The sequence below is a fragment of the Rhinopithecus roxellana genome, chromosome 5 (assembly GCF_007565055.1).
Source record: "Rhinopithecus roxellana isolate Shanxi Qingling chromosome 5, ASM756505v1, whole genome shotgun sequence".
Taxonomy (NCBI): domain Eukaryota; kingdom Metazoa; phylum Chordata; class Mammalia; order Primates; family Cercopithecidae; genus Rhinopithecus; species Rhinopithecus roxellana.
The window spans coordinates 74,890,370-74,915,970 of NC_044553.1; the positions used below are offsets into that span (position 1 = coordinate 74,890,370).

General features: G+C 49.4%; 1 protein-coding gene across 1 annotated transcript; it reads left to right on the forward strand.

The window, feature by feature from the left end:
• The first annotated feature begins 646 nt into the window (after positions 1–646).
• LOC115897560 (golgin subfamily A member 6-like protein 1) lies at positions 647–16,597 on the forward strand. Its single transcript, XM_030930817.1, has 12 exons — positions 647–994; positions 4,606–4,748; positions 9,119–9,293; positions 10,961–11,089; positions 12,172–12,222; positions 12,289–12,382; positions 12,478–12,584; positions 13,976–14,034; positions 14,364–14,505; positions 14,834–15,630; positions 15,715–16,171; positions 16,256–16,597. Exons 1-12 carry the CDS (start codon positions 647–649, stop codon positions 16,595–16,597), a joined length of 2,844 nt encoding a protein of 947 aa, XP_030786677.1.
• Positions 16,598–25,601: the final 9,004 nt, after the last annotated feature.

Genomic DNA, 25,601 nt, shown 5'->3' on the forward strand with positions numbered 1-25,601 from the left:
AAAGAGAGAGCGAGAGAGAACAGCAAGAGGGGAGAGAACAGCTGGGGGACGGGAGGGAGTGAGGGGGAGAGGGGGAAACAGGGAGAGATGGAGGGAAAGGGAGGTGGGGAAGGGAAAGCCTCCTTCCAAGGTAAGCACGGTGTGCCGGGTTTCTGCACCACGCTGGCGAGACCTTGAGAATGGACGGTCACGGGAGGCCAAGTCACAATATCATCTGCCCTCAAATGCACAAGGTACACACACACACGACAGGAAACCCACCGTTTTCACGGACAGATGAAAGCAGCATACTGCTGCTTTACCCCACAGCACGGCGCGTCCGTGAAACAAATTACTCAAAAGGATCGCCTGCAGAAAGACCCACAGCCACCACCACTTAAGAGATGGAGAGAGGCCCGAGACCGCCCCGCAGACTATCCGCGCAGGCCCGGGTGCGGCCGCCGCGCCCACGCCTGCCTCCCAGGCTCCGCCGCCCGCCAGCCCCGCGCCCGCACCGCCTCCGCCGCCGGCCGCCCCGGTGCCCCAGGCCAGGCCCTGACAAGCAGGGCCGGGCCGCGTAGCCCCGCCGGCCTGCGGACATGGCCTCCCGGCAGCCGCTGGCTCAGCCCACCACCCCGGCGCCTCTAACTGCCCTAGGGGCGGGCCCATGCGAGAATACCGCGCATCCCCGCGTACGGCCAATCGCCACGAGGCTGCTCCGCGGGCGCAGCCAATGGTGAAGAGGAGCGCTTCGCCGTCCTCCCGACTCTCCCGCTTCCTGCAATCCAGCTTGTCTTCCTACTTGGAGCTCACTGAGGCCAGGGTCAAGCGCGGGCGCTGGAAGGCGGGATTTCCGTCGCACTCACCCACGCCCCCACTCCCACGGGAGACTGCCCGGCCCCGAGCGCTCTTAATCACGCGGCGGCTGGTCGCGCTCACACCAACTGGAGCTATCCAGGGCGCGGGTCGAGTGGCGCGACCAGCTGCCCTGGGGATGAGAACGGATCTTTGTGTGGTCGGCTGGGGAGTGAAGAGTTTTCTCCTGTGTGTTCAACTGAATGCAGCAGAAGTCTTGGGCAGATTACGTGGAGCAGCTGTGGAAGCACTGTGCAGGGAATCCAAGAAGGAAACAGACCTCCAGCGACCACAAAACGACATTGAAGAACTATGAAACAATATAGGCTGGGCATGGTGGCTCACGTCTGTAATTTTCAGGGCTTTGGGAGGCCGAAGTGGGAGGATCCTTCAAAGCCAGGAGTTGGAGGATCCCATGTTGCCAGACTGGGCAACATAGCAAGACCCCATCTCTAAAAAAAAAAAATTAACAATTAGCCAGGTGTGGTGGTGCACACCTGTGAGCTCAGCTGCTCAGGAGGCTGAGGCAGGAGAATCACCTCAGCCTGGGAGGTCAATGCTACAGTGAGCTGAGATCATGCCACTGCACTCCAGCCTGGGCGACAAAGTGAGATCCTGCCTCTAAGAAGGAAAAGGGCATGGTGGTCACGCCTGTAATCCCAGCACTTTGGGAGGCCGAGGCAGGTGGATTATTTGAGGTCAGGAGTTCAAGATCAGCCTGGCCAACATGGTGAGGCCCCTTTTCTACTAAAAATACAAAAATTAGCCTGGTGTGGTGGTGCGCACCTGTAATCCCGGCTACTTGGGAGGCTGAGGCAGGAGGATTGCTTGAACCTAGGAGGTGGAGATTGCAGTGAGCCGAGATTGCACCTCTGCACTCCAGCCTGGGGGACAGAGGCTGCACCACTGCAGCCTTGACTTACCGGGTTCAGGTGGTTCTCAACCTCAGCCTTGCCAGTAGCTAGGACTGCAGGCACAAGCAACCACACCTAGCTAATTTTTGTATTTTTTGTAGAGACCGGGTTTTGCCATGTTGCCCAGGCTGATGTGGAACTCCTAGGCTCAAGTGATCCATCCGCCTCTGTCTCCCAAAATGCTGGGATTACAAGTGTGAGCCACTGCACTTGGCTAATAGTAATGAACTTTGAACAGAAGGAAAAGATGTTATTATTTACTTAGTTATGTTTTATCTATATTTTCTAATTTTTCTAAACATGTAAAGATGAAATTCTATTAAAACTCAATAAGACCTCAGAACAAAAAAATTGGAGTATAAATATTTATTTTAGTTGTATAAACTTGGTTTCTGGAAAAAGAATGGAATAGATTTTCTGAGAAAAAAAATCCACCACTTTGGCCGGGTGCGGTGGCTTATGCCTGTAATCCCAGCACTTTGGGAGGCTGAGGTGGTGGATCACCTGAGGTCAGGAGTTCAAGACCAGCCTGACCAACATGAAGAAACCCCCGTCTCTATTAAAAATATGAAAATTAGTCACGCACGGTTTCAGGCGCCTGTAATCCCAACTACTCAGGAGGCTGAGGCTGTAGAATCGCTTGAACCCAGGAGGCAGCGGTTGCAGTGAGCTGAGATCACACCATTGCACTCCAGCCTGGGTGACGAGCAAAACTCTGTCTCACAAAAAAAGAAAAGCCGACTGGCTGAAAGGATTAAAAAAGAAAATATGATCCATCAATGTGCTATCTATAAGATAAACATTTTAAATTAAAATGAACAGATTGAAAGTAAAAGGATACAAAGATACAACATTTAAATAGTAAGCAAAAACCCACCGAAGTGGCTGTACTAATATCAAGTGAAATACACTTTAATTTAAAGCAGGGCTGGGCATGGTGGCTCACGCCTGTAATCCCAGCACTTCGGGAGGTGGAGGCAGAGAGACTACTTGAGCCCTGAAGTTCAAGATCAGCCTGGGCAACATGGCATAATCCCATTTCTACAAAAAATACAAAAATTAGGCGGGCATGGTGGTGCCCACCTGTGGTCCCAGCTATTTGGAAGGCTGAGGGGGGAGGATCATGTGAGCTGGGGAGGTCGAGGCTGCAGTGAGCTAAGATCAGGCTCCTGCACTCCAACCTGGGCAACAGAGTGAGACCCTGTCTCAAAATAAAATAAAATAAAATAAAAAGGGTTGAGAGACAAAAAAGGGCATCATTTTTTATTTTTTATATTTTGAGATGGAGTTTCGCTCTTCTTGCCAAGGCTGGATGGAGTGCAATCGTGTGATCTCGGCTCACTGCAAGCTCCGCCTCCTGGGTTCAAGTGATTCTCCTGCCTCAGGCTCCCAAGTAGCTGGCATTACATGTGCATGCCATCACTCCTGGCTAATTTTTGTGTTTTTGGTAGAGACGGAGTTTCACCTTGTTGGCCAGGCTGGGTTCGAACGCCTGACCTTAGGTTATCCGCCTGCCTTGGCCTCCCAAAGTGCTGGGATTACAGACGTGAGCCACCGTGCTGGCCAAAACCTTCATTTTAAAAAAGGCTGGGTCAGGCATCATGGCTCATGCCTGTAATCCCAGCACTTTGAGAGGCCAACGCCCGTCTCTACCAAAAATACAAAAATTAGCTAGGCGTGGTGGTGTGCACCTGTAATCCCAGCTACACGGGAGGCTGAGTCAGGAGAATTGCTTGAACCCAGGAGGCGGAGGTTGCAGTGAGCAGAGATCGTGCCACTCCACTGCAACCTGGGGGACAGAGAGAGACTCCATCTCAAAAAATAAATAAATAAAGGCTGGGTGCCAGATGTGGTGCATAGGCCTAGTTTGTTGACTCCTGTACTTAAGATATAAAACTCTGAAGAACAGTGGGCGGGAGCTTCCCTCGAGAGGCACAGGACAGGCAAGCTGGTCCCTGGGCAGTGACTTTATAATAACTTGTTACACTGTGTTTTTTCTTTTGTTTTGTTTTTCGTTCGGTTGGTTGGTTGGTTGAGACGGAGTTTCGCTCTTGTTGCCCAGGCTGGAGTGCAATGGTGTGACTCAGCTCACCGCAACCTCCACCTCCTGGGTTCAAGCGATTCTCCTGCCTCAGCCTCCCAACTAGCTGAGATTACAGTCATGCACCACCACGCCCGCTAATTTTGTATTTTTAGTAATTTTGTCTGCTAATTTTGTATTTTTAGTAGGGATGGGGTTTCTCCATGTTGGTCAGGCTGGTCTCGAACTCCCGACCTCAGGTGATCAGCCCGCCTTGGCCTCCCAAAGTGCTGAGATTATAGGCATGAGCCACCGCACCCAGGCTTTTTTTTTTTTTGCACAGTCTGGCTTGGTCGCCCAGGCTGGAGTGCAGTGGCGTGATCTTGGTTCACTGCATCCTCTGCCTCCCAGGTTCAAACGATTCTCCTGCCTCAACCTCCTGAGTAGCTAGGATTATGGGTACGCGCCTAATTGCCTATCAGTGAAGCACCTAATAAGACTTGGTGAAGCAATAAGCAGTGTATTCCAAATGCACTTGTTACAGAGGTAAGTCTTGAGTGCATTGGAAGGATGAATGAATTCTATGAGTGCTCAGGACAGGCTTCATCAAGAGATACAATTCGAGCTGATACTTAAAGGACACTTAGGATTTCTGGGCAGAAAAATGGACTGAAAGGTATTGGGAGAGAAAACAATGTGTGTGGAACACAAAGATTCAGAATGGTGCTCAGAAAATATATATAACAATAATATATATGTATGTATATCTATAAAATAATAATTATTATAGAGACTGGACAGTTGAATGCATCCTTTCCAAGACTTCCTTCCTCCTAGGGGGAGCCATGGGATGCAGAGAGCAGCAAGGCCCAGGAGCCAGGACCTCAGGACCCAGCAGAGGCCAGACATGGGCAGAAATCCCTGCCGCCGCAGCTGTGGGCAGGTGGGCAGGTCAAGGGACCTGTGGGCTTTGGTACTTGGTAAGCGTGGATTCAAGTGTGGGGTCAAACTCCAGCTCCAGCAACCTCCCTCCCTATCAGCTTTTCACGGCAAGCTGGGGCAGTAGCTTCTTGCGAGGATAAAATGGTGAAGTATCTAGCACCAAGCAGGTACCCAGCATATTGTGGCTTCCTCCTCACCGCCCTAAGAGATGGGGATCAAAGACCCTGCCCCGTCCCTGAGGCCTTTCGGGCTAGTGTGGGGCTGATGTGACCCTTTTAACAAATCATTCTGCTAAGGGCTGAGGGAAGCAAGCCTCCCTCTGGAGCTGCTGAAGAAGGGAAAGCCCCTGGGGAGGGGCATCCTGGTTCAGGTGCATTCCCAGGGCCCAGAGAGCGCTCGCCGGTTACGCCCACCTTGAAGGAAGTGTCAGGATTCAGTCAGGGAAGAAGCAGAACCATGTGAGCACAGGCGAAGGGATTTGCTGTGGAATTAGACCTTACAGGATTGTGGAGGGGCTGGGAACTGGAGGTGTGGGGAGGCCACTGGAGCGTCAGCGAGGAGGTCACCAATCAGTCACTCTGAGAAGCTGAAGCATGCTCAGCCACCTAAGTAGGACCTCCAAAGGCGAGGCCCTGGAGAGGTCTCTGGGCCACTGTACCTTGTGGAGCCCCCATCTGTGGGTCTGCGATGAAGTGACTGGTGCTGGACTTGGGGCCACAGCAGGTCACAGTGCAGGGCAGCCTGCCCTGCTTGCTTTCGGCCGCTTGCTTCGTATTACTGTTTTTTTCCTTTTTCCATGAACCCGAAGGCCACGGAACACTGACCGCTGAAACTCAACCTTCACTGGCTGCATTATAGATAACATTCATAGGTCACCATGGCCATGGTGCTTCCATTGTCTTTCAGGACCTTGGGCCAACTCCTGTCCAATTCAAACCGGTTGAGACCACTGACCCTTTAACTGGACCTGTGCACGTGCCTGAGAAAAGGTCCATTTTGACGTCAGAGGGTCCAAAACTCCACCTTCAGAGCCCAACACTCCACCTTCAGATCATGCTAATGCCACCATTTTCTGTACTTATGTCCAGTGAAATGCCAAGAAGCCTGATGACACTTTTTTTTTTTTTTTTTTTTTGCGACAAGGTCTTGCTCTGTGGCCCAGGCTACCACTGCAGTGGCGTGATCTCAGCTCACTGCAACCTCTGCTGCCTGAGTTTAAGCACTTCTCCCACCTCAGCCTCCCGAGTAGCTGGGATTACAGGTGCACACCACCACACCCAGCTAATTTTTGTTTTTTTTTCTTTTTTTTCTGAGACAGAGTCTCGATCTGTTGCGCAGGCTGGAGTGCAGTGGTGCGATCTCAGCTCCCTGCAAGCTCCGTCTTGTGGGTTCGCACCATTGTCCTGCCTCAGCCTCCCAAGTAGCTGGGACTATAGGTGCCCACCACCATGCCCGGCTAATTTTTTGTATTTTTTTTTTTTTTAGTAGAGATGGGGTTTCACCGTTTTAGCCAGGATGGTCTCGATCTCCTGACCTCGTGATCCACCTGCCTCGGCCTCCCAAAGTGCTGGGATTACAGGCATGAGCCGTCATGTCCAGCCTAATTTTTGTATTTTTCATAGAGACAGGGTTTCACCATGTTGGCTAGGCTGGTCTCACACTCCTGACCTCAGGTGATCTGCCCGCCTTTGCCTCCCAAAGTGTTGGGATTACAGGCATGAGCCACCAAGTTCAGCCAGCTGCCTGATGACACTTGCACAAAATGAACCTGTTACTTCATTTTTCCCCACTGCCAATCACCTCCCCCAACATCTTAGACCATCACACTTCCCTAACCTAGAAACAGCCCTCAGCCTTATCTCCAGGGAGATCAAGATTTGAGCGCTGTTCTCCCACCTCCTCACTTAGCGGTCTTGTGAATCTATCTTTTCTTTTGCAAAACCCGTGTCACAGTGATGGACTTGCTGTGCACAGGCAGAATGGACCTCGACCTGGCCAGTGACGCTGGACAGCCACGGCCGCCTCCAGACAGCAACTGCTGTATCTTTCCTTCTGCCTTCCAAGTCACACATAAACACCCCTTTTGGCCAACTCTTCCTCTGGGAGGCTCCTCCTCAAGGGGCACCAGCACTGATGGGGAAGCCAGAGACAGGCAGCTCAGGATGGGGATGAAAAGCCAGGAATGCGGAGGCGGACTTCTGCTCAGCCCTGCTCCCTTGGATAGAGAGGCTGGAGCCCAGGGCATCAGCCACAGGTCTTGGGACAAACCCTTGGCCCAGGAAAACAGAGCTGGATGAATCCTTGAACACCACGAGATCCACCATCTCACTCCCCGGACAGGAAAGTCAGGCTCTGACTCCTGCTGTGGATTGCCGCAGGTCCCTGGCCGCTAACTCCATTCTCTCTGGCCAGCACCACTGCAGCCTGGGCCTCAGCTGGTGGAGAGAACTGGGCTCACCCACTGCCAAGGCAACTGCAAAAAGGGCACATGGCAGTCCTGGGCAGAGCCCAGGGCCAGGACGTCAGCCACTTGCACAGCAGGGAGGGCACCTGCCCGTCTCCACAGCCATTGTTCTCCTGGGCACCCTTTACCAAAAGGCACTCCTCGAAACAAAATAAGGCCAGGCGCGGTGGCTCATGCCTGGAATGCCAGGACTTTGGGAGGCCAAGGTGGGCAGATCACGAGGTCAGGAGGTCAAGTGATTCCACTTTTCTTCTCTAGGAAGTCTGGACATTCAGATCTAGTTGGTCTTTTATCATAGAACTCCTAGTGTGCCTGAGTCTTACATTGTGAAGATCCTTTTCTACAATATTAGATGTAAGATGATATAAATGATACTGGATGAGATCAGGCTGGATGAGACCTGATACTTGTAAACATACTTTTTAGACGAAACCTCTGATTGCCATTCGCTTTCCATTTGAACTCATAAAAATAAAACATTTTGGCTAGAGGGTGGAAGTAGGAAGGAGATTTATGTCTTTTAATTGCATGTCATTGTTTCATATCGAGACAGAACATATAGTATCCCTGGCTTTGGACCTACAGAAGGAAACACATTTTTCTACCTGCTGTATGCCAGCAGTTCCCGAACACCTGGAGGGCTTATTGCAGCATGGATTGCTGGTCCCTACTCCAGAGTTTCTGATTCATCAGGTCTAGGGAGGGGCCTGAGAATTTACATCCATGACATTCTCAGGTGCTCCTGGTTCAGAGACTATATTTTTGAGAACCACTCTTATCTACTAACTGTAAATTGTAGAACTTTAGAAAAAAGCTTAGTTTGGTCTGGGATAAGAAGCACACAGGTAATGGAGCAAATCATGAAAAAGTCAACCCTTGATCCCAGGTAGCAAGCACTACACAGTGACAGAACACAATTCTTGGTTTTCATGATTGCAAGTCATAGCCAAGTATCAAGTGAGAAATGCAGTTTCATTTGCAGGGCTTAGAGAGGCCAGGTGATTCTAGAAAAATAGGATTTAGTGATTAATCTCATGAGAGTGGGAGTTAGTTATGTCCTTTTTCTCTCCCCCATCACTTAGCATTTAGCCTTACTTTAGAGGGTCCTGTATGTGTTTTAAACTTGTAAAGAACTTTGAGTGCTTATTAAATGGAAAGCTTTCCGTGTGTGTGTGTGTGTGTGTGTGTGTGTGTGTGTGTGTGTGTGTAGAGACAGAGTCTTGTTCTGTAGCCCAGGCTGAAGTGTAGTGGCACAATTTTGGCTCACTGCAACCTCCACCTCCCAGGTTCAAGGGATTCTCCTGCTTCAGCCTCCCAAGTAGCTGGGATTACAGGTACCTGCCACCATGCCCAGCTAGTTTTGTATTTTTTAATAGAGACAGGGTTTCATCATGTTGGCCAAGCTGGTCTTGAACTCCTGAACTCAGGTGATCCACCCACCCCAGCATCCCAAAGTGCTGGGATTACAGGCATGAGGCACCAGGCCTGGCTCAAAATCTTTGTGTTTTTAAAGATGTTAGACATGTTTCTTGTTTTTGTTTATTTTGTTTTTTGTTTAAAAAAAAACAAAAAACCCTTAACAATAATGTAGGAGAATAAGAAAAATTTTTTCCAAAAAAGAGAAATCATTGTGATTATTTATCTTAGTGGAATGTTCGATAATATAGTCTGCTTTATCAATCATCAAGCACACTAAAAAATTTCCATTTTAATAGGATTTGTACCTCAATTGAGGTAATACAGTTTTAAAGTTTTTAAAGTGAAAGCCAGCCCCGTCCCTCTCCTGGAGTGGGCGGGGACAGCAGTTACATGGGTGGCTTTCCTTTTGACATCACAGGTCGTTCATGATAGGCTGTTGTCAGGCCACGCCTCCTTTCCCTTGCATCTTTCTCATTGACCAATAGGCTTGAAGCATTAAGGCCACGCCCCTATTCTGCATTCTAGTGTGGCCCTGGTTACGCCTCCTCTGGCTCAGTCACACAGCTACCTGGTAGGTGACTGGAGGTGTATAGTTGTCCTCGCCTGGATTGTGCTGATGTGGCCCCAACCCCACCGCCCTACCCATCCCATGATGTCCGAAGAAACCCCACAGATCAAATTGGCCAAGGCCAAGGAAAAGGTAAAATGCACCAGGTTGTGGCACCCCAACCCAGCCCCAGGTGCCCTCTGACAGTCAAGCTGCTGTCAGAGTCTGTGCCACTGCTGAGGCACACCAGGCTGGGACCCCCCCCACACACAGTGCCTCTGGGCTCCCCACACCCAAATCTTGTGAGCCAGCCCAACCCCCTCGTGAGTCCTGCCCCTGCCCTCACCAGTCACCCCAGGGTGACTTTGAGCTGGTGACTCCCAGGGCTTCCCACTCCATACTCTGCCCTTACCTCCTGCTACCCCAAACCTGACCTCCTTGGGCTCTTTGGGCTCAGGTCTCCAAGGACCTGGGTGCCCCAGAACCTGCCCTCACTAGTTGGCCCATGGTCACTTTGGACAGGTGACTCCTGGGGCTCCCTGCTCCATACTCGGCCCTCACCTCCCACCACCCAAAGCCTGACCTCCCTGGGCTCTTGGGGCTTGCATCTCCAAGGACCTGGGTCCCAATCCTGTGACCCCCCCCCTCCCCAATCTCAAAGTGGCAACTTGGGCATTGCACTCACGTGTCCTCCCCACCAGTCCACTGAGGAGTGGAATGTAGTGATGTCACAGTCCCTCTAGGAACTGTCATTACTGCCACGAGACTGGTCTTTGGTCTTAGGACCCAGTCCCCTAAGTGTTCTTGCCCATTTCTGGTTCCTCTGGTTGTAGCACAGGTTTCCAGCTGGAAGGGCACTGGGGACTGTGGGACCTAGGAGAGAGAGGTTTCAGGCTGCCTTACTTCCTTAATACAGACACTGACAGTGTGAAAAGCCGACACCTCCCCCATGAGCTCAACACATTGACAGTGTCTCTGGGTGGCAATGGGAGAACTGGTTTGGTTTGGTTTTCTCCCAGGCTTCTACTCTCCAGAGAGACTCAAACATTGTTTCTGAGTTCTCCACCTCAGATTTGAATTCTGCATTGTTCTGGGACCAGAGTGCCCCTCAGTCAGTGGTTTCTGGAGTAAGATCTGCCTATCTTCTGTGGAACAGATCTTGGGAAACTGAACTTGACAGCTTGAATCTTCCTCATCTCATCTCCACCTGGGGTACTTTGAGTGCCACAGGATAAATACGGGGTATCTTTCTGAAGCATCAGTTTCCTTTGAGTCTACTGAGAGACAAAACATTAATGTACTTAGGGGTGACAGTCAGATAAATTTATAAGAATATGTAAGACTTCTCTCTGAAATGAGGGTTGGGTTGTCCTCTTTCTGTTACATTCCCAGATTTCAAAGAAAGGCTGCCTTCTGCCATTAGGATACATTAATATAAATTTTGAGAGGTAGTGGTGCAGTTCTTCACACTAACAGACATGTGAGGATGTATGACTCTAAACCACACAGTGTACAGTTCCTGCCTACTTAATATTTGCTTTTCGACCTCTGCCTCTGGTTTTGGTCCCTGGCAGCTGCTGAGTTGTGGCAAAATCCCAGAGCTCAGAGCCAGAAGACTGAGTTTAAGTTCCATTATTGCCTTTTGTTCAGCCATGCTATCAATCCCTCTCAGTCACTAAGTGATTGTGACAACACTTCCTACAGTTGTTGGTGGCATTAAATCACATGGTGTATAAGAGTATTTTGTATAAACTGTAAAGCAGAATGTGACTGTAGGAGCTTGTAGTTCTCATGAGTATCACTGCTCTTCCTTTCCACAGTTGAGAGACTCTCATCCCCAGGCCAACCCTCGTGTTGGTACAGGAGCAAGCGACACCAAAAAGAAGAACATAAATAATGGCGCTAACCCTGAGACAACCACTTCTGGTGGTTGCCACTCACCAGAGGATGTGAGTCTTGGCTGGCCAGGCTCCTGGGGACAGAGGGCCCAAGGGGTGGTGGAGGGTAATTGTTAAGATTGTGGAAGATCTCCCAGGCACTGGTTAAGAATTCTGGGTTTGAATCCTCTCCCTCTGCTGGGGATATGATTTAGGGCAAATTCCTTGAGCTCTTTGGGCCTCTCTTTTCACATCTACAAAATAGGAGTGGTGTGGTTTGACCTACACTGGTGAAGTTTAAATGAGATTTGTCATTGCTGTTTTTATGTTAATCCCTAGTCCACGGCCTGCTGTAAAGTTTCCTTCTCAGGCTTGCGTTTCCTGAGGTAGAGTTAGAGAGTATCAGAGGTTTCTGTTAGCTCTGAGAGTCTGAGAGTTAAAGGCCCACTAGAATGGAAACCTCGGGGCCAAGGGCTCCTGTCTGCCTTTTCTGTCCTATATCCTCACTGTGAAGAACCGTCCCTGGCCCGTATGTGCTCAATGTTTGTTGAATGAATGCACCTTTCTAAATCACAAGCTGGTAGAAGGGTGGGCTTTTCTCACACTCCATCTCTGAAGGTTTCTGTGACTGTCTTTTCGAGAGAATCTAGTTTCAGACTTTCAGTTCTGTGGCTGTGGGCAAAAACCAACCAAGACCCAAATCCTTTTTCTCTGGGAGTTGAGGAGAGTTTACCAGCTGGTGTTCCCATTGGGTCTAAGAACTTTACCTTTAAATCCATCCCTGCCTACCGCTTCCTGGCCTGGGGAATAGAGTCGAGGGGGCCACCCTCAGTCACCTTCCTTTCACTCTTCCCCACAGAAACAACAGAACCGAGCTCAGCTGGAAGAAGTAACGTGATTTCTTTGTTTACTCATGACATGACTGCTGGGTTTGGAGGGCACTCAGATGTAGAGGCCCCAGTCTCATCTTGCCCACACCCAGCCTGGGGAAGAAGGCTCACCCTTCAGATTCCACCCCCTCCCCACAGGGTTCCTGATAACCTGGTCCCATGGGTGGGCCTGTCCTGGGGCAGTGGTGCCATTCTGGGGACATGTCTCTTGCTGTGCCATCTCTGCCTCCCCCTGGTAAGAGCTCTGTCTTCCTCTTTCTGTAGGAAACGAAGGCAAGCCACCAACATCAGGATGCCCTAAGGAGGGAGCTAGAGGTGAGTGGAGGGTGGAGAAGGTTTCTTTGCTTCTCTTTCAGCACTTGCTTGTCTTTTCTCCCAAAGGCCCAGGTTCATACCACACAAATCCTTACATTTCAGAAAACGGAGCTTCAGACGGCACTCTATTACAGCCAGCATGCTGTCCAGCAGTTGCAAGGTGGGAATCCGGCACCCTGTCATCTTAAAACCTGGCACTTTGACAGGCCTTTAGGGGGAGTCCTTTGGGCCGCATCTGAATGTCTCTCATTCCAGGAGAGACCAGGGATCTGGTGTGCCGCCTCCATGAATCATGGAAGTTTTCCAGAGAATTAGAGTGGGCCCTCTCTGCTATCACTACACAGAAGAGGAAGGCAGACAGGGTGAGTCCAACCACCTGCCCCGTCCCCTGGGAGCGCGGCTTCGCAGATGGAGGAGTGAGCCTAAAAGTCCCTTCTGTCGGATGGAGTGTCCTGCTCAGAAGACAGCGTGGCCATTTCTTGCTGCTTTTGTGTGTGGTGGTTAGAGGCTGACGGGGGCTGAGTCGGCTGCTGTGGGTGAGTTGGGGGGTGCTGTGGGGAGCAAGCACTGGACATAGAGCTCGCAGGCCAAGTGCCCACCCTGCCTATACTTGACTGTGGCCTTGGCCAAGTCCTAAGTGATGGTTAGGGTACTTGTACCATAAAGGTACAGAAGAGTAGCTTGAGTATGTTATTATTTGTGTTGAGAGAGTGAGCCTGTGTGTGTGTGTGTGTGTGTGTGTGTGCATGTATTATGGTAATATACAATAAACATGTTTGTAAGGATTCATAAACATCTCAGGAGAGAGGAACAGTGTTGGGGGGAGATATTTCCCTTCTGTACTTTCTGAGTTTTGGACTATTTGAACGTATCATCCTTTCAAAATGTCAACAAAGGATTAATGTCCTCCTTCTTACCTGTGCCCCTACCCCCAGCGAAAGAATGGGCTTAGAGAATCAGATATACCTGGGTGTTGAAACCCCAGCTCTAAGTGATCTTAGGCAAGCACTTAACCCTTAATACCCCATGTTTTTCATCTACACGATAGAGGTAATAATGGTAACCGTCTCCTATGGAGGTTGTGAGGATTAAATGGGATTGTTAGCGCAGTGCCTGGTGAAGCACTCAGTAAATGTTCCAACAGTGGTAGTAATAACAGTAACAACAACAGCAGTATTATCTGATGTCTCTGGACCCCTGTTAGCCAGCCATGAATTCAGTCTCTTTCTCTGTCCCTTCCACCTTTACTGAGTTCTTTGAAAAACAAATGAGGGCCAGGTGCTCTGGCTCATGCCTGTAATACCAGCACTTTGGGAGGCCAAGGCGGGCGGATCACCTGAGGTCGTGAGTTCAAGACTAGACTGACTGACCTGGAGAAACCCCATCTCTACTAAAAATACAAAGTTAGCCAGCTGTGGTGGCGCACGCCTGTAATCCCAGCTAATTGGGAGGCTGAGGCAGGAGAATCGCTTGAACCCGGGAGGCGGAGGTTGTGGTGAGCTGAGATTGCGCCACTGCACTCCAGTCAGGGCAACAAGAGGGAAACTCTGCCTGAAGAAAAAGAAAAAGAAAGAAAGAAACAAAACAAAAAAGAAAAACAAATGAGACTGTGGGCTTGGAAGTGCCTTGAGAGCATGTCAGGTGTGACTGGGAGTGGGGAGTGGTGTGTGGAGGAGTCACTGTGGCTGCTGTTCGTGGTCGGCCAGCCGCTCCTCTGCCTGCTCTATCCTGACTTCACCTGCTCTATTTGCAGTACATCGAGGAGTTAACGAAGGAGAGGGACGCCCTGAGTCTGGAACTGTACAGGAACACGTAGGTTGGGGGAAAGTGGGATGGGAGGTCTGGGGGCTCTTAGCCTGGGGGGTGTGCTGGGAGGTGGGGGTACAGGTGGGCATGGTGAGAGGCTCATACAGGTTTTCATGTGTGCACAGGGAAGCTCTAGTGCCGGCTGTGCCACTGACTCACGGGGTAGCCTCAGGCAACTCATGTCTTCTCTCTGGCCTGCCACCTGGGACTTTTAATTCCTGGGGTCCCATCCAGTGCCACGGTTCTGTGGTTGTGGGGTGAAAGCAGAGGGCTGACCACCAAAGCGTTCCTTTCTGTTCTTCGTTCATTCCTTTCTCTACTGTCTCTGGCCATAGCATAATCGATGAGGAGCTGAAGCAGAAAAATATCAAACTCCAAGAAAAACTTCAACTCCAAGAGACTCAAAAGTCTGAGATCCAGCTCAACGTAAAGGAGCTAGAAAGGAAGCTGGAGAGGGCCAAGCTCCTGCTGCCACAGGCAAGCGGCTGCAGCCCCCGGGGGTTGTGGAATCCCCGTCCGGCTGGGACCATGGTCTAGGGATCATGCAGGGTATGGGGAGGCTCCAGTCAAGAGCTAGAAAATTGGGGTCCTTGTTCTGGTCCCACCATAGAATCCTCCAGAGTGTGCTAAAAAATCTACAAAGTGGGGCCCTGCCTGGAGAATCAGAATCTCAAGAGTTAGGGCTTAAAAATATATATTTTAAAGGAACATGGGTGAAAACCATTGTTTTATAGATTCCATTTATATGGGTAGCTCATGAGTCTGTTTCCTTCTGAGGTTCAAACCAACACTTTCACTATTCCAGCAGCACCTGCAGGCGGAGGCTGACCACCTGGGTAAGGAGCTTCAGAGTGTGTCAGCAAAGCTCCAAGCCCAGGTGGAAGAGAACAAGTTGTGGAACCGCCTGTACCAGCAACAGGAAGAGAAGATGTGGAGGCAGGAGGAGAAGATACAGGAGCAGGAGGAGAAGATACGGGAGCAGGAGGAGAAGATACGGGAGCAGGAGAAGAAGAGGCAGGAGCAGGAGGAGAAGATGTGGAGGCAGGAGGAGAATATACGGGAGCAGGAGGAGAAGATACGGGAGCAGGAGAAGAAGAGGCAGGAGCAGGAGGAGAAGATTTGGAGGCAGGAGGAGAAGATACACGAGCAGGAAGAGAAGATACGGGAGCAGGAAAAGAAGAGGCAGGAGCAGGAGGAGAAGATGTGGAGGCAGGAGGAGAAGATACAGGAGCAGGAGCAGAAGATACGGGAGCAGGAGGAGAAAATACAGGAGCAGGAGGAGACGTGGAGGCAGGAGGAGAAGATACAGGAGCAGGAGAAGAATATGCACAATCAGGAGGAGAAGATACGGGAGCAGGAAGAGAAGATGTGGAGGCAGGAGGAGAAGATTTGGAGGCAGGAGGAGAAGATGCACGAGCAGGAGAAGATACAGGAGCAGGAGAAGAAGAGGCAGGAGCAGGAAGAGAAGATGTGGGAGCAGGAGGAGAAGATTTGGAGGCAGGAGGAGAAGATACAGGAGCAGGAGCAGAAGATACGGGAGCAGGAGAAGAAGAGGCAGGAGCAGGAGGAGAAGATTTGGAGGCAGGAGGAGAAGATACACGAGCAGGAGGAGAAGATACAGGAGCAGGAGAAGAAGAGGCAGGAGCAGGAAGAGAAGATGTGGGAACAGGAGGAGAAGATTTGGAGGCAGGAGGAGAAGATACAGGAGCAGGAGCAGAAGATACGGGAGCAGGAGGAGAAGATACAGGAGCAGGAGGAGAAGAGGCGGGAGCAGGAGGAGAAGATGTGGAGGCAGGAGGAGAAGATACAGGAGCAGGAGCAGAAGATACGGGAGCAGGAGGAGAAGATACAGGAGCAGGAGGAGATGTGGAGGCAGGAGGAGAAGATACAGGAGCAGGAGGAGAATATGCACAATCAGGATGAGAAGATACGGGAGCAGGAGGAGAAGATACACGAGCAGGAGGAGAATATACGAGAGCAGGAGAAGAAGAGGCAGGAGCAGGAGGAGAAGATGCGCAGGCAGGAGGAGAAAATGTGGAGCCAGGAGGAGAAGATACGGGAGCAGGAGGAGAAGATACGGGAGCAGGAGCAGAAGATATGGAGGCAGGAGGAGAAGATACGGGAGCAGAAGGAGATGATGCAGGAGCAGGATGAGATGATGCGGGAGCAGGAGGAGAAGATGTGTGAGCAGGAGGAGAAGCTGTGGGAGAAGGAGGAGATCATGTGTGAGCAGGAGGAGAAGATGTGTGAGCAGGAGGAGAAGCTGTGTGAGCAGGAGAAGAAGATGCGGGAGCAGGAGGAGAAGATGTGGAGGCAGGAGAAGAAGCTACGGGAGCAGGAAGAAAAGATGTGGAGGCAGGAGGAAAAGATACGGGAGCAGGAGAAGAAGATCTGGGAGAAGGAGGAGATGATGCAGGAGCAGGAGGAGAAGATGTGGGAGCAGGAGGAGAAGATGTGTGAGCAGGAGGAGAAGATGCAGAGGCAGGAGGAGAAGATGCGGGAGCAGGAAATGAGGCTGTGGCAGCAGGAGGAGAAGATGCGGGAGCAGGAGGTGAGGCTGCAGGAATAGGAGGAGAGGCTGGGGGAGCTGGGGCGGAAGGCTGAGCTCTGGGGGAGCAGGCGGAGGTGGTTGCAAAACCCTGGAGATCATACAGAGCGACCTCACCACAACTTAGCAGATGGCTCCCTCTGCTTTTCCACCAGTCTGTGTCCTACAGTTTAAATGGTGGGAAGAAGGGTGTGAGATTTGAGGCTGGGGAGGGAGGCATGGGCCTCTAGTCAAGGGAGGCAGTCACTTAGGCCTGGAGGAAGGGGCCAGGTGCCAGGGGCCTGGGCAGATAACAGGGCCCCACTGTGCCCTCGCCACCCTGTTTATGGGCCCAGAATCTGGAAGCCAGCCACTACCTACCCTGGTGCCTATCCTGCAGGTGGAGTTGAAGAGCCAATAGCCTCAGAGTCTGCAGCAGCAGTGAGACCATTACCTGGGTCACCTGCAGCAGTACGTGGCCGCCTATCAGCAGCTGGCCTCTGAGAAGGAGGCGCTGCCCAGCTGCAGCAGCAGGAAGCTCAGGGCAAAGTGGTGGTCGAGATGGCCCCCAATAGTGCAGGAGACCCAGTTGAGGGAGTTGCTGAGGGTGGGGCCCTCAGGGGGACGACCTGGCAGCCTCTATGGCTTCTCACTCTCTTTCCTGGCCCCTTAGGAGCATCTGAAAGCTGCCATCTACCGAGCAGATGACAAGAAGGCAAAAACAATCTAAAAGCCGGAAGCAAGGCCTGGAGAGGAGTCGGCCACCATTTAGAATATAGTCTGAGCACAAACCTGAAAAAAAAAAAAAATTATTTATTTTAAATTGTGGCAAAATACTGGTCAGGCGCGGTGGCTCATGCCAGTAATCCCAGCAATTTGGGAGACTGAGGTGAATGGACCACCTGAGGTCAGGAGTTCCAGACCAGCCTGGCCAATACAAAAATTAGCCGGGCATGGTGGCGCATGCCTGTAATCCCAGCTACTTGGGAGGCTGAGGCAGGAGAATCGCTCGAACCTGGGAGGCAGAGGTTGCAGTGAGCTGAGATCGTGCCACTGCACTCAAGCCTGGGTGACAGAGCGAGACTCCTTCTCCAAAAAAAAAAAAAAACAAAAAAACAAAACAAAGTTTCTTCCTTATCTTCCTTACATGTGTGTTTCTATTGGTTTTTTTCTTGTTCTTTCTCATTGAGTCTTGTCTTTTCTTACGGCATTCCTAGTAAACTTTTATCTGCCTCCAGAGAGTACTGACTTTGACTTCATGGCACACAATTGGAGTAAGCGCAGATCACCTTCATCTAGTTTGGGACTAAGCTGGTTCAGAGCAGGTTTTAGTTTTTGTGACGGCTGGTCTATTTTTTATTCATTTGGACTCCTAGGGGTGACCCTTCTAGGGTCCCCACCAAGGTCCCATCTCCTTACTGGGACCCAAATTCTCATTAGGTCATTTCAGCCCTGTGAGTGCCAAACATTCAGCTAGGGTCTCCAGCCTCTTAACTACCACTTCATATTCAGTTTCTTAACCTCTTAGCCCTCTACTGTTAACCAATCACCAAATGTCGGAAAAGCACTACAGACTGTCAAGGTCACCTTGGCCTGGTCACTCAAGTCCTGACTGAGGTCTCCAATCACCTTCAAACAGTTGTTTTTGGTGGGGGGCACATTTTTGTCCAGCTTCTGTAACTGCTTTTGTGGGGAGGCTAATCTATAACAAGCTACTCTGCCTTCAGTGAAAGTTGAAAACCTTCATCTGTCTTTTTTTTTTTTTTTCTTTTGAGATGGAGTCTCGCTCTGTTGCCCAGGCTCCAGTACAGTGGCGTGATCTCTGCTCACTGTAACCTCTGCCTCCTGGGTTCAAGCAATTCTCCTGCCTCAGCCTCCCAAGTAGCTGGGACTACAGGGCTGTGCCCCCATGCCTGGCTAATTTTTGTATTTTTAATAGAGACGGAATTTAACCATGTTTTCCAGGCTGGTCTGGAGCTCCTGACTCAGGTGATCTACCCGCCTCGGCCTCCCAAAGTGCTGGGATTACAGGCGTGAGCCACTGCATCCAGCCCATCTGTCTTTTAAAAAATGTTTTTAATTTGAGGTATAATTTATCTTCAGTGAAATGCACAGATCTGGTATATATTTTGATCAATTTTAACAAATGCATTACCCATGTATCCCACCTCCTTTGAAGATATAGAACATTCCTATCATCCAGAAAGTTCTCCTGTGCTTTAACCCTGTCCGGCACTCCCCCAGCAGCTGATGAACGTGCTGAGGACATTGGTACGGGATTCTGGCCTCCCCAAAAGAACTGCTTTGACAAACCTGCTTGCCTTACCCAGCACTAAGGATAAACAAACTCTGAAAATAAACACCCCTTCCTGGCCCAGCAGCCCACAGCCTAATATTTATACCCCAGCTTTCAGAAATGTCACTTGCCTGCTGGTTCACCCTCACTAGGGTGGCAGCTGCACAGGAGCAGCTGGGCTCACCCGTTAAACAAGAAGCCAATAGCTGGACAGTGACACTCAGACCCCAGCCTGGGAGAGCCTGGCTGAAAGCCCCCTTCTTTCAGGTCCCACTGTGGAGAGAGGGGGCGGAGCATACCCTCCTCATCCTTCAGCTGTGCTTCCTCCTGGGAGAGGGAGCCGCTCATTAATTTGGCCAAAGCCTTCTTGAGGGCTGTAGGTTTGACAGGCTGGGTGTGTGGGGGCCACTGTGCTAGAGAGAGAGGCTGGTGTGTCAGAAGGCAGCCACCTGGCCAGAGAAGGGTCAATGCCCTTGGTGACCTCCTTCCCCTGGCTGGACACAGCGCCCTGCATTCTCCATATGTGACTGCTCCCCTCAGAGCTGCCTCCAGGGGAGGGGTTCTAACCCTGTGGGTGGGGACATTGTGTTAGTTTACAGTGGGCCATGGCTCCCTCTGACATCTCCAACTCAGAGGCAGTGGAGAGATGAGAAATTCCCTGCACCTCCTCCCTCAGCACCCACCTCTGCACACATCCACATACGGAGACCCTGATGGTGGTCCCTGGGAGTGCCATCATCTGCGCCTCCTTTCCATGCCTGCAGCAGCCATGCCCACTCTCCAGACCCTCACCCTTCTGGCTCAGTAGGGGCTGCACTGCCTGGGGTCCTGCCCCTACACCTGGACCTCTGTACCCATCAGTTCCCCCAGTCTGGTTCTTATTTCCCCCAACAAGTAGGAAGCCTGTAAGGTCACCTGCTGAGCAAGCTGGGGGAGAGAGTAGGGCGGGGCTGGGAGGATGAGGAGGAGAAGCTTATGGTTGTGCTGGAGACTCAGCGGAGCAGAGACTATGCAGGCCCATTGGCTGCCTAGACATTGGCGATCCCGCTCCCACCCTCGTTTCTTCTTTAACAAAATCATGACCTCATTAAATATTGGACACCTATAAACCTCATGGATCCTCCTCCATCCTCCCCGCCATGTATTGCTGAGTCTAAGTCAACTCTAGTCATTTCATTCCTCTGGACACTGATTGCCTGGGGCTTGAGCATGAGCTGCCTCTTCACCTGAGTGTCCGGAGCCATGAGGCCCGGAATTAGCCGACCTCTGTTGCTTGATCTCCGCAAAGCGGAGACAAGAGGGCACATTCCCGGGTTCTTTATTTACAAACCCTTCCCGCGCGCGCCCAAAGCTTTTCCCGCGCCAAAACTCTTCCCGCACGCGCCAACCTTTCCCGCGCGCGCCAACCTTTCCCGTGCGCGCCAACCTTTTCCGCGCGTGCGCAAACATTTTCCCGCCCAGGAAGATATGCAGCCCAGGGCGCAGGCGCGATCCCGCGCCCGGGAAAAGTACAAACCCACGGCGCATGCGTGATTGTAATTTGAGTAAGCCCAGCCTCCCGTCACCGCCCTGGCCCAACCTCTTCCTCTGCCAGCCTATATAAGGCATGACCCTACATTCAATAAACGAGACTTGATCAGGCTATTTGTCTTGTCTCCATTTCTTGTGTTTTCTTGTCTCCTCCATTCCCACTCCCCCTTCCAGGGCCCGTTCGACTGTCCTGCAGGTCGGGACACCTGGCGCCCGAACAGGGACCTGGACACGGGGGAAAAAGTGAGGAAGAAGGCACTAAAGTTGGCCGAAAGTGAAAGTGGAAAGAAATTCCTCCGGACGTCATGGGAGCCTGCCGCGTTGGAACCAGAGGTGAGTAACAGTGTCTGATTATGGGACAAGAATTAAGCCAGCATCAAATTTATGTAGGGCAATTAAAAGAGGCTTTAAAAACACGAGGAGTAAAGGTTAAAAGTAATGATTTGTTTAAGTTTTTTGATTTCGTAAAAGATACCTGCCCTTGGTTTCCACAAGAGGGACCATTGACATAAAGAGCTGGCGTAGAGTGGGAGACTGTTTTCAAGATTACTATAGTACTTTTGGACCAGAAAAGGTTCCGGTGACAGCTTTTTCTTATTGGAATCTAATCAGAGATATAATAGATCAAAAGGAAAAAGAAAAAGATCCTGAGGTAATGGCGGTGGTTACTCAGACTGAGGAAATATTAAGAGGCAGCTCCCAGACCGACCTCGAAAAATCCATACCTAATAAAGAAATAGACCTTATATCGCTACAAAGCGACGAGGAAGAGGCTGGGGTCCCCTCTTTTACAAATATAGAAACATCAAATAAGGAAAAGGCCAAAAAATACCCAGTTTTACCCACAACTAATGAAAGCAAAAGTAAAAATAACCTTAACTGTTCAGAAGTAAACTGGGATAATTTGGAGGAAGAGGCAGCAAAATATCATAATTCTGACTGGCCACAAACTCTTACTTATCCCCCTCCCTATAATAAGGCTTCTGCCCCCGCAGTTATGGCAGTAATAGACCCAAAAGAGGAGCTTAGAGAAAAAATTGCACAACTTGAAGAGCAAATAAAGCTCGAAGAACTACATCAGTCTTTAATCACTAGATTGCAGAAATTAAGGACAGGAAGTGAGAGCGTTCAATACCCTAAAGGAATAGAGAAACCCTCTCACCCTCAGAGGCCCGGACAGCATGTCCCAAAAGGAAGGTCGCTTGGTAGTAGGGATAGGGAGGATTCCTCTCCTCAAGATGTTTTTCCAGTAATGGAAACTACAGATGCGCAGGGCCGAGCCTGGAGGCACCACAATGGGTTTGAATTTACTGTAATAAAAGAACTAAAAACTGCTGTCTCGCAATACAGAGCTACTGCCCCGTACACCCTGGCCATAGTCGAATCTGTGGCCGAAAATTGGCTCACTCCCATAGATTGGAATACCTTAGTTAGAGCAGTTCTTTCCGGAGGCGACCATCTGATTTGGAAGTCAGAATTTTATGAAAATTGTAGAGATACGGCCAAGGGAAACCAACAAGCCAGAAATGGTTGGGATTTTGATATGCTAACTGGCTCGGGTAATTACACAGAAACCGATGCTCAGATGCAGTACGATCCTGGACTGTTTTCTCAAATCCAAGCAGCAGCTACCAAAGCCTGGAGAAAACTTCCTGTTAAGGGGGATCCAGGAGCCTCGCTCACGGGGGTCAAACAGGGGCCTGATGAGCCTTTTGCAGACTTTGTACATAGACTTTTAACCACGGCCAGCAGAATATTTGGAAATGCCGAGGCAGGGGTGGATTATGTAAAACAGCTAGCTTACAAAAACGCTAACCCGGCTTGTCAGGCAGCAATCAGACCTTATAGAAAGAAAACAGACTTAACAGGTTACATCCGCCTCTGTTCAGACATAGGGCCCTCATATCAACAGGGCTTGGCTATGGCTGCTGCCTTTAGTGGACAAACCGTAAAAGACTTCCTCGCCAGTAAAAATAAGAATAGCAAGGGGTGCTTCAAGTGTGGAAAAATGGGACACTTCGCTAGGGATTGTAAGGGAGAGCTAGCTAAGACCTTAGAGGCAAAAGCTCCAGGCCTCTGCCCTAGGTGTAAAAGAGGAAAACATTGGTCCAACGAATGTAAATCTAAAACTGACAATCAAGGAAATCCCCTAACACCTCAACAGGGAAATGGATTGAGGGGCCGGCCCCAGGCCCCGAAACAAGCTTACGGGGTGGTCAGTTTTGTACCAACCAACAACAATCCGTTTCACAGCTTAGTAGAGCAACCCCAGGAAGCGCAGGATTGGACCTCTGTTCCACCTCCCAGACAGTATTAACCCCTGAAATGGGACCCCAAGCCCTAAGTACGGGTATATATGGGCCCCTACCCTCAAACATGTTTGGATTAATCCTAGGGAGAAGCAGCGTCACCATGAGAGGCCTACAGGTCTTTCTGGGAATAGTTGATAGTGATTATATAGGAGAAATCAAAATCATGGCCAAGGATATTGACAACATCATTATCATTCCTCAAGGGGATAGAATAGCACAGTTACTCCTGTTACCATTGCTAAAAACAGCTAATAAAGTCCAATCACCCCTAAGGGGAAAGGGAGGATTCGGATCCTCAGACATCTAATTAAAAACCCTCTCTCACCTTGTGCCTAATTACTAATCAAAACCCTCTACTAATCAAAAACCCATTACTAATCCATTAGTAATGGATTACTAACCCATTAGCCCATTAGCCCATTAACCCATTACTAACCCATTAGCCCATTACTAATCAAAAACCCTCTCTCACCTTGTGCCTAGACGGAAAGTTATTTACAGGACTGATAGACACAGGGGCCGATGTAACAATTATTAAACAACAAGATTGGCCCTCCAGTTGGCCCACTTCAGAGACCTTAACAAATTTACGAGGAATCGGGCAAAGTAATAACCCTAGACAAAGTTCCAAATATCTCACCTGGAGAGATCAAGAAAGTAATTCCGGTCTCATTAAGCAATTTGTTATCCCTGATTTGCCTGTTTACCTTTGGGGTAGAGATCTTCTCTCCCAAATGAGGGTCATGATGTGTAGCCCAAATGATATAGTCACTGCACAAATGTTGGCTCAGGGCTACCACCCTGGAAAAGCGTTAGGAAAAAGAGAAGATGGCATTTTACAGCCAATCCCAGTCATAGAAAATTGGATAAAAGGGGGCTTGGAAATTTTTAACCGTGGCCACTGACATGCCTGCACCCCAAAAATTTGCTGATCCAATCACTTGGAAGTCAGATGAACCCATTTGGGTTGATCAATGGCCATTAACCAATGAGAAGCTTGCCGCTGCCCAACAGTTAGTGCGGGAACAATTAGAGGCAGGACACATTACAGAAAGCAACTCTCCTTGGAACACCCCCATATTCGTCATAAAAAAGAAATCTGGAAAGTGGAGACTCTTAAAAGATCTAAGAGCAGTAAATGCTACTATGGTCCTTACGGGCGCCTTACAGCCAGGGCTACCCTCTCCGGTAGCAATCCCTCAAGGATATTTTAAAATTATCATAGACCTTAAAGATTGCTTTTTTACATTTCCCCTTCATCCTACTGACCAAAAACGATTCGCCTTTAGCTTACCATCTATAAATTTTAAAGAACCAATGAAATGATACCAATGGAAAGTGTTACCTCAAGGTAGGGCCAACAGTCCCACCTTGTGTCAAAAATATGTGGTTACAGCCATACACTCAGTTAGAGAGACATGGAAACAAATGTATATTATACACTATATGGATGACATTCTTATAGCAGGAAAAATGGGAGAACAAGTTTTACAGTGTTTTGCTCAACTCAAGCAAGAACTAACCACAGCGGGGTTACAAATAGCTCCAGAAAAAATACAACTACAAGACCCTTATACATATTTAGGTTTTCAAATAAATGGACCTAAAATTACAAATCAAAAAGCCGTTATCTGTAAAGATCAGTTACAAACCCTCAATGATTTCCAAAACTCCTTGGAGACATAAATTGGCTCTGGCCATACTTAAAACTCACCACAGGAGACTTAAAACCTTTATTCGACACCCTGAGAGGTGACCCCAACCCTAAGTCCCTTAGGTCGTTATCAAAAGAAGCTCTTTTATCACTTAATAGAGTAGAGGCGGCCATTGCTGAGCAATTTGTTACTAACATAGACTATTCACAGTCATTACTCTTTTTAATCTTTAACACAACACTGACACCTACTGGTTTATTCTGGCAAAATAACCCTATTATGTGGGTCCACTTGCCTTCATCACCCAAAAAGGTATTACTCCCCTATTATGATGCCATAGCAGATTTAATCATTCTAGGGAGAGACAATAGCAAAAAATATTTTGGAATTGAACCCTCTACAATCATACAACCTTATTCTAAGCCACAAATCCATTGGCTAATGCAAAACACTGAAACGTGGCCGATTGCTTGCGTCTCTTATGCCGGTAACTTAGATAACCATTACCCGCCAAATAAGCTTATCCAATTTTGTAAGCTACATGCTTTTGTCTTCCCTCATGTCATCAGTAAAACACCTTTAGACGATGCCTTATTAGTATTCACTGATGGGTCATCCACAGGAACTGCTGCATATACCTTTGCTGACACCACTGTTGAATTCAAAACCAGCCATACTTCGGCTCAGCTAGTAGAACTGCAGGCCCTAATCGCAGTGCTGTCAGCCTTCCCTAATCAGGCTCTTAATATTTATACCGACAGTGCATACTTAGTTCACTCAATACCTCTACTTGAGACAGTAGCACAAATTAAGCATGTGTCACATATAGCCGAGTTATTTTTACAATGCCAACAATTAATACGTAATAGAACAACACCCTTCTTTCTTGGACACATTAGAGCTCATTCAGGATTACCAGGACCTCTATCCCAGGGCAACGAACTGGCTGATATGGCAACCAAGACGGTAGCCATAGCTACAAATACAAACCTAGCCCAAGCACAGGCTACTCATGCCTTACACCATCTTAATGCTCAAACTTTGAGACTGATGTTTAAAATAACTAGAGAACAAGCAAGACAAATAGTTAAACAATGTCAGACCTGTATAACATACCTGCCAGTCCCTCACTTAGGAATTAACCCAAGAGGACTAGTTCCCAACATGATCTGGCAAATGGATGTCACTCATTATTCAGAATTCGGTAACTTAAAATACGTCCATGTATGTATAGATACATTTAGTGGATTTAT